This window comes from Mercenaria mercenaria, chromosome 5, assembly GCF_021730395.1.
Source record: "Mercenaria mercenaria strain notata chromosome 5, MADL_Memer_1, whole genome shotgun sequence".
Taxonomy (NCBI): Eukaryota; Metazoa; Mollusca; class Bivalvia; order Venerida; family Veneridae; genus Mercenaria; species Mercenaria mercenaria.
In genome coordinates this window covers 93,570,274-93,579,780 of record NC_069365.1, presented here as the reverse complement: position 1 = coordinate 93,579,780, position 9,507 = coordinate 93,570,274, and the positions used below count along the sequence as shown (strand labels likewise).

The 9,507-nt window shown below is 33.1% G+C and overlaps 1 protein-coding gene across 1 annotated transcript in view; it reads left to right on the top strand.

Annotated features, from left to right (window-relative positions):
* Nucleotides 1–1,401: 1,401 nt before the first annotated feature.
* The window catches only part of LOC123557972 (collagen alpha-1(XII) chain-like), a 25,791-nt gene continuing 17,685 nt past the window's right edge, over nt 1,402–9,507 (top strand). The window contains exons 1-6 of the mRNA XM_053544779.1: nt 1,402–1,438; nt 3,614–3,748; nt 5,332–5,575; nt 6,297–6,443; nt 7,121–7,181; nt 7,740–7,833. Coding sequence (XP_053400754.1) covers nt 1,402–1,438; nt 3,614–3,748; nt 5,332–5,575; nt 6,297–6,443; nt 7,121–7,181; nt 7,740–7,833 — 718 coding nt within the window. The remainder of the gene's footprint in view (nt 1,439–3,613; nt 3,749–5,331; nt 5,576–6,296; nt 6,444–7,120; nt 7,182–7,739; nt 7,834–9,507) is intronic.

Sequence of the window (9,507 nt, the reverse complement as noted above, 5' to 3'; positions counted from 1 at the left end):
CAGAGCGTTTATTCCACTCATCCATAAAAAGGAAGATGATTAAATTGAAAACAAAGATCAAATATTTGTGTCACGATTCCCAAAAGCAATGACAAATAAGGAGAAAAATGTTAAGATGCAGTTAAATTTTAGAGTAAAAAGTGTTACCCACAGTTTTATTTATTTGTTTTCAAATATTGATTTGATCATATGCTTCGTCTCTCACGTCCTTACGTCTTGTGTTTTGACCATACAAACTGATTTTCCTTATAAGTAACAGATAGATAAATGGGAAAATAGCCAAATTGATGTACTAATAATGATGTGATGTGATGTTTATTGTCAACGAGGGGGAGAACTTTTTGTTGACTAAAATATTTTCAGGACACATGTGTTCTGACCCCCACTCTCACTCTTCCAATTTGCTCCCCCAACCCAAGACCCCAACTTTGAAATCGCTGCTACTCCAACGCATTTGACTTTCAGACATGTACATTACTGACAAAAACGCAGGCTCTTTTCTATTTTTCCACATTTCAGCGTGCCCTTTCAAACCCGTCGACATCACTTTTGTTCTTGATGGTTCAGGAAGTGAAGGTCGTGCAAATTTCAACAAACAACTCCAGTTTGTTTCAAACGTAACGAAGCAATTTGAAATAGGTGAGAATAATACCCGTGTCGCGTTGGTCACGTACTCTACCAGAGTTCACAATGGGTTCTTCCTGAACAAGTATTACAATAAGACAAGGCTACTGTCACATATAGCACATACAGCGTATCCGAAAGGCGAAACAAACACACACAGCGGTAAGTAAAACTGCACCCATATTTCTGCTAAAAAGTGTAATGGAGGAATTTGCCATATGTTTAGCTGGTGGTCAGTTTGCGAATTAAAGAATAAATAAATATTTCTATAGGTAGTATTGGATAACTTAATAGAACATTCTTAAGGTATTTCAATATGATTAAAATCTCGATCTTCTCGTGTAGGAAATAGTGTTACTGAGGAGATGATTTTTAATCAGATTGAAGGTATACTTACGTCGTAACGTCATTTATCCACGTAACATGGGATAACTCCTGGATCTACCATACGGAAATGCCAGCCGTATTGTAAATTTAAGACAATGAAATCTACAAAAAGATCCCTGAATTTTTCTTCATGTCTTGAAAAAGCATGGTTAAATCAAATTCTACATTGTAAAAGAATTTTAAACTGAACATACATAACTATCTTCTTTAAAGTTAGCATCTTTTGAGAAAGCTTTTAAAGTAATTGAAACTTTATTAACATTTTTTTGTAATTTATATTTTATTTCCAAAGACCTTCTTTTACATATTCACATATTATTACATGAATACTTCAACAGTGTATCAATAGCATGATATGTTGAATTACAAACAGATAACTGTATATAATACATGGTGAAAAAGTCAGTGAATAACAAGGACAATAGTCGTAAATTTTATTGCCAGCAAAATACGATCTAATATTGTAGACTTCCTTGCTTATAGACAGAACAGGATAACTGAAGGGAGATAAAAGCTGTAATTAATGATACATGCTTTCTGACTGAGTTGCTTCCCTTTGTAAGACTGCATTAAGATCACGAAGAAAAGACAGATATAAAGCTTATAAACTTTTTGTCTGTAAAGAAAGACCAATTTAGTTTATAATCGTGCATGTGTATATTTTGTTGAGAGCGTGGGACTACCTTTCAACTCACCAGAACTTTGTTCAGAGTGAGCTATTAGTATAGGTTTATGGTCCGACGTCCTTCGTTCGTCTTTCGTGGTCCTGCGTCAACATTTCTACTTCTTCTCCAAAACAACTCTTCAAAATTACACCATATTTGGTCCGTAGCATTCTGGCACACTTCTCCCTAACATATATTCTAATAGTTTTGCATTGCCTCTTTGAGGGGCCGCTAGAGATAAAACTAGAAATAACCTTAAAACAATTTCTCATGAACCACTTCGTGGATCTTCATCAAACGTGAATTGTAGCATTTATGTCAGGTCTTATCCCAATTTAATTTAACAAAGGGGGTTTGGTCCATTCTAAGTGCCAGTACAGCTAGAAATAGAAATAGGAAAACCTTTAAATGAATTATTCCTATTAACGGCTGTATGAATCTTTATTAAACTTGGGCTGTAGCATCATCATATGGCCTCTCCAACCTTTTTCGAAATGGAAGTAATTCGTACTTTAACGGGATCGCTAGAACTTTAAATAGACAAAAACTGAAAACTTCTCTCATAACCTACTTAATGGATCTTTATCAAACTTGGTTTGTAGGATCATTATACGGTCTTCCCCAAGTTTGTTGAAAATCTGACGATTTGCCACTTATGAGAGCAACTAGAGTCTAACAATGCAAATATTTAATCGGCTTATTCTCATGATGGCTTTATGGATTTCCATCAAACTTGAACTATAGGGTCCTCTCTGAATTACGTGCAAAAGGGCGCACTTGGTCCCTTTAAGAAGCCGCTTAAATGAAAAAAGAAATACATTCAAATGACTTTCTCACGAACGGCTTAATGGATCTTCATCTAACTTGTCTGCAGCATTATTCTAAGGAACTCTTCCAATTATGTTGAAATGTGGGGCACTAAGCCCCTTTAATAGCCGCTAGATCTAAAGTATAACTTTTTTTAACGACTTCTTCTCAAGAACCTATTACGAATCATCAAAATTGATTTGTAGCATTATAAGATCTTCTAAAAAATAATCCAAATGGGGTGGATCGGCCCTTTCATGCGCCGCTGAAGCTAAAAAGGGAAAACCTTTAAATGACTTCTTCTCATGAAAGGCTTCGCAGATCTTCATGAATTTTGGTCTGTAGCATTATTATAAGGCCCTCTCCCACTTTACCTGACCTCTTTTAGCTAGAGCTAAAAATAACAATATCTTTTTACGACTTCTTCTCAGTGCCTGATAGATCTTCACGAAACTTGGACTTCAACATCACTGTATGGTCTTTTCCCAAACTTGTTCAAGTTGTGGAATTTGACCCCTTTTAGAGGCCACTTCTTTATGCTAAACACATTTGATACCATTTATAATTCAGTTTGTAATAATAATAAAAATTATATTTATTCAAGGTCAAACAGTCAATTTCAATTGAGCAGGTTAGGGTTCTTCACCGTTGAAAAATAAAAACTTTCAACAGTTCCCAAAACTGTCATGTCATTTTTCAGCAATTCATTTTGTATCTCATAAAACACTGTCTCCGCAACACGGCGCTGAAAGAAATGTGACAAAGCTTGTCATTGTATTGACAGACGGACAATCATCAAATCCAGTGTTACTTCGGAACACAATCTCTGACTTAAAGGTATCTATGTTTGTTAACTCTTTCCTTCCACTTTTTAATAGATAGTCATATAAATTGTATTCAATATTCATTACAAATAAATACCCATTACAAATAAATATTCATTATAAATAAATACCCATTACAAATAAATATTCATTATAAATAAATATTTATTACAAATATTTCCGTTCAAAATTGTGTCTATTTTAATTATATTTTATTCAAAATAACTTCCGTTATTCTTTCATCTGACATAGGGGAATTACATAGAGTTAATGAAAACTGTGTTTTCACTGTTGCTGTTCTTTCAGCTGTTGGAATAGGAAGCTCAGTAGATCCAAAAGAACTACGAATGATTGCCAGTGATTCAAACCACACTTTCCAAGTCAGCTCGTTTGATGCCCTAAACACCATTCAAAATAAACTCACTAGCACTGCATGTAAAGGTAAATTATCTGCATGTTTACATAATTTAGTCATTTTCACAATTACGCTTTATGTTAGTGTAAATAGTTTAACCCACAAACTGTCGTCGAGAGTTCTAAAATAACTCTGTCTATGTCAACAAAGTACTTATATAATCTGCCGTGTAATCTGAATGTATATGCTTATTCTTGTAGTAAAGAATAGATACAGTGTGATAGGGAAAAGGAAAGGGAAAGTAAAGTTTTGTGAAAAATGTTGATAATCCAATGCTGGTAGTCAACCAAGTACACGTTTCGCTTTCAGTCTTCTACGATATTGCTAGAAACAGGTCTTAGCATTGGCCAGGCACTGAACACTAGCCGGAATGTCAGGCTTTTATTCGAACCCTGACCGTATGGTATGCGGTCGATTGAGCAACATGACTCCCAATTATCGACCTTTAGAAAGCATATGCTAATTCTCAGTGTCAATCAACTGAAATTTTAATTAGTTTAATTTTTTCTACAAAATAAAACATTAAAATCGTTTACTTTAATTTTTTCTTCATAAAAACATATTCACCAGAAAAAGTAAACATACTTCCACCAGCACAGTAAATTTGGACAAAAATGATACCCCCTACGGCCCCTACCCACTCCCAAAACAATGTATGTGTTTTATTTACTAGGGAATCTTAGCCTATTACACTTACCCTGCTAAATTTCTATAATGAACGTGTCCATCTTTCAATTTGAGAAGTACCTGTTAACTGTTTAAAGGGGTGCTTACCAAAAAGATTTTGACTGAATGGCGAACAGTGTAGATCATGATCAGACTGCACATATGTACACGGTCTTCATGATCTACACTGTTCGCAAAGGCAGAATCAATCGTGTCCAGCATGATAAGGGTTAACCAGTGCTTTTTATCCTGTATTTGTTTTCATATTGTTACAACATTGATCGGATGTTTATTTTTCAGCTTGTAACAACGATATATCGGAATCTTATTTCCAGTTTCAGCTTGTAGTAATATTCTGTCTTCATGGCTGTACTTTCTACCCGTTTATTTCACGTTTAAAATTTTCTGTACGATGTTTCTTTCCACGTTATAAAAACATTCTGTCCCCAAGGTTGTAAAATATTTTACGATGTTGTTTTCAGCTTGTAACAACATTCTTACCGTAGTTGTTCTCTGTTTTCAGCTTGAAGCAACATTCTATCCGATGTTTTCAAGCTTTCAGCTTGGTACAATATGCCGTCCAATGTGTATTTTCTTAGTGTAATGATATTATGCCTAATACTTCAGTTGTAAAACACTGTGTTAGAATATAATGTTCATTTTGTAACACAAGATTTTATATTTTGTAACAACCTTCTACCCGATGTCCTTTTCTTCATCTTGTCACAACATTCAATCCAATGTTTTGTTTTCATCTTTTAAAAACATTTGTTTTATCGTGTTTTTTTTTTCATAATTTTTCTTCTTTTATATTATATTATTTCCGGTGCTTGTTTCCAGATTGCTTGCATTAACATTTTTTCCGATGTTTGTGTTTAGCTTGTAACAACATTTTGTCTGAGGTTTGTTTTCTGTCTGTAACAACGTTATGTCCTTTTTTCAGCCTGTAACACAATGATATCCAATGTTTGTTTCGTCCTTCACTCCTCTGGTAGTGAAAGAGCTGTCAATTTTCACAAGCAACTCGAGTTTGTAAATATGGTTGTGAACGAATTCTCGTTCGAACATGGTGCCAAGACACATGTCTGTCTTATCACATTTGCTTCTGGTGCCTTTCACGAGATACATCTCAGACAATACCATGACAAGAATTCTATTATGACAAACGTTCTTAAAGTACCATGGAGGTAAGGCTTGAAAGATAAGTAAGGCTTTGTTCTGGCATATGTTAACTTTCTTCAACACAATTGTTTAAATCATATAGTTATTTCAAAACGTGATATAGGGTGTAAGCTGATCTACTATATTAAATCGTTTTATGGTTTAAAGTACCATGGAGGTAAGGCTTGAAAGATAAGTAAGACTTTGTTCTGGCATATGTTAACTTCCTTCAACACAATTGTTTAAATCATATAGTTATTTCAAAACGTGATATAGGGTGTAAGCTGATCTACTATATGAAATCGTTTTATGGTTTAATTTTTTAATGCCTGTTTGATAAGAAAATAATTAAAGTCCTTAATATCTTCTTTGACAACCTTTTACCTTCCCGCTTTGTTCACTTTAAATAAAATTTTAAGGCTTAAAAGAGAATAATCCGTGCTTTCGATAGTAGCTAGAGATGTGCCTAGCATACAGAAAACTATACAAGAAGTCCTGTTGCAATGGAAGCCATTGCTCTTATGGTATACATTTACTGTCGAAGAGTGCCGAAATAAAAAACGAGAAAACGAAATTTTACGGAACTTTTCAATTGTCCTTATTGATCCACCGCCTTAACTAAATACACCTATTTTCCACGGCTTAGATATGTGAACTACATTTTACAGATCATGAAAAAAGTCATTGAACAATATATCAAATAAGTTAGATTTCTTATTTTAGATGTTGGTTAATTTCAATGTATAGGAATGGTGAAACAATGACGAACGCAGGTCTTAATGCTGCCAAACAAGAGCTTAGCCACAGTCAAGGAAATAAAGTGGCAATAGTGCTAACAGACGGACTGTCAAATAAACCAGCATTGACAATACAGGCAGCAAACAGCTTACACAGGTTTGGCAAGCTATTATTTTAAACATTCTATCAGTGGGTTGACTTATCCAAATCGAACGAAAGGCTGCCAAAAAAACTGTTCAACGATAAAATTATAGAAAAATAATGTTTTGTAGATATTTTTAAATAGTGGTACCGTCAAATTATTGTCATTTCGCGGACGTATAACCCCTTTTCGTGTATTTATAACGTTAAAACAAAGTGGTTTTCCTATCCATAGTATTGTCCATTAAATAGAGGCTAAATGCAATAAAATCCAATTGTTAATATTTCTATTGTTGATGTCCGTAAAACAGTAATAATTATGTCGATGCAACCTAAATTCCTGCCTATAAACTTAGAAGTTCACGTGTTTATGAAATATTTTTACTATTGTAATGCATTTTGAGAATGAGGATAGAATCATAGGATTTTTTAAAACATGTCATAAAAACCGACTATATGGTTTGAAACTAGTCTAAGTTCAGACGCTATGTTTTCCTCACAGGCGATAAATCCTGAGGATATTCCAATTGTATGATTATGTTCATTTTCTTCTCAAAAGCCAAGAAAGATAGGTCCTCAATATCTAAGAGAAATGATTTAAAATGACAAAAAAAAATATATGTCATTCTGTAATATGAAATGTGTTTATCTCCACTCCGGTAGTAGCAAGAGAATACATTATTGCTATTCAGGCTTGGCATCGAGACCTTTGCAGTAGGAATAGGACGACGAGTCAATGATCATGAATTGGAGGTAATAAAATACTTATAAATACATTTCTTTATGGCATTCCTACTCTATCCAGAGATAAAAAATTAAAATTCAAAACACAACTTCCAAATAAACTTTCGCTAACCACTTTATATATCAATGCATTTTTAAAGAAAATATCAAAATTCATAAACTTATCAAGAAAAAGAGGATATTACATAAGCGTGTTCGTACTGAATCTATTAAATGAGTTGACTAAAATATCAAAAATGCCAGGCTATGTCGAGCATTTAATAAATAGTATTCAACGAGTTTATTAAATAAAATGTGGAAGGACACAAATAAAAAATCTTTTTTATCATTTGTTAGCACTTCTTACTGAAACATCAATATGTTTTCTTTTTTACATAACATAGTCCAAGTCAGTTGGACCAGCGTCTCTTTTACTTAAAATGACGTGAATGCCAAAGCATTATTACACATGCTTATACAAATATTATGCAATGGCTTTATTTCACTTATACTACGTCAAACTTGTGAGAAATTCTTTAATTGTACCACATTGACGATACAAACATCCTGTTTGAAATACTTTTCCAGGTTATTGCTTCTAATAAGAGACATGTGTTTAAAGTTGGTACATTCGACCAGCTTGCACAAATCAATCAACGTCTTGTCAACAGAATCTGCGCAAGTACGTACAGAAATAGAAACTTAAATCACAGAAATGTAGTAGTATCTACGAATTTAAACGAAATTAAGAAAATTTCCTATTACATTAAATATAAACAGTTACAAGATTGAAAAAGCAATAGAAATTTCAAAAAAAAATAAATATTATATTTAGCCATTGATAATAAAATCGGAACACAGAACATTATGTTTATATCTGATCATTTTCTGGAATCTAAGATAATTAAAAGTAATTTGACAATTAATCATTTACCTTTAAGGAAATGATCCAATATGAATTTCCTTGTATCGATCTTTTGTACAATGTTATGCATTAAAACGGAAACAAAGATCAAAAGCCACATTCCTGCAATGCAACTCATGTACATGATGTGTACACAATTATACAAAGACAATGTTAAGCATATTAGACAGCGAAACAAAACAAACAAGTATTGGACACAGAGTGAGGTACTACCTCCGAACGCCTCGATATTATTGGTCTTGATAACTGCTCGTAAGACGGATACAAATAGAGATATTTTTTAGATAAAGCAATATACATGACCTGTAAACAGTTTCAAAAACAATATACCATATATTTGATACTATACATTTGATGAAATTATACAAATGTTGTGAATGAAAACTTTTAAACAAAGTTCTAATTCTATTTATTATATAAGTACAATAAAGCGCTTTTGTTGGCAAAGGCAAGCACGTCATTTACATTACATTACTATTGAATAAAACTGCTTTGTCAACGTGGTAAAGAATGAAAGATCGTTTTGTAAAGGGCTACAGTAGCAGTGACATTAAATACCGTGTTGCGGCTGTAAATTGTATCCTCTCTTAGGGATCTGATGGGCGTTGCATATATCATAAGCACTAAAAAGCAGTATCAATCAAACTTGTATAATCTTGCTTGGTTGCGTTCTGTGCTTCAAAACATGTTTTTATAAATATTATTACCGGACATTACCCTATCTTTCATACGAAAAAACAAAAAAGTTCAATGACCATATACGTATGTGCCCAATGTTCTTACATACACGGCAACTAGAGAAACACCAAAACAGTCCAAATAAATATAAATCAAGTCAGTTTCGATGGGCTTTAAGAATTGCTGACATTGACTATTCTATGTTAATTTAATATCGAGTCATGTATTTCAAACCAATTATTTTTAGTCAAAGGAGATCGTTTTCTTTATAGATGTTTGTCTAGCTAACCTAAAATATCACTAAATCACTGTTATTATAGTAATATATGTTAATGATGTTTTGTTAATTTTTTATCATCAGATAAACGTAGCACCCATGAAACAATAGTGAATAACAAATATCAGACTCTCGCTTAATATACAAAGTGTGTTACTTTTACTTTCATTCACATTCCCTGCCTCTTATAACATAATAACAAGTTGAGTGTACCAAGTATGCTTTACTTAATTGTAATGAATCTGCATTATCGTCTTCAAATGGTCATCGTAAAATCCGTTTTATGGCAATGTCTCTTACACAGACCATATAGTCTCCTTTTCAGGTATTTAGAGACAAATGGCAGCTTTCTTACTCCTAGCACAGAAATGTACGACTACATTATCTGCTACATTAATAGAAATAGAGTTACGGCATTTAGCGTTATGTTTTTTAATGTTTAGATTTTCCTTGTTGTCCACTAGTATTCATTTTAC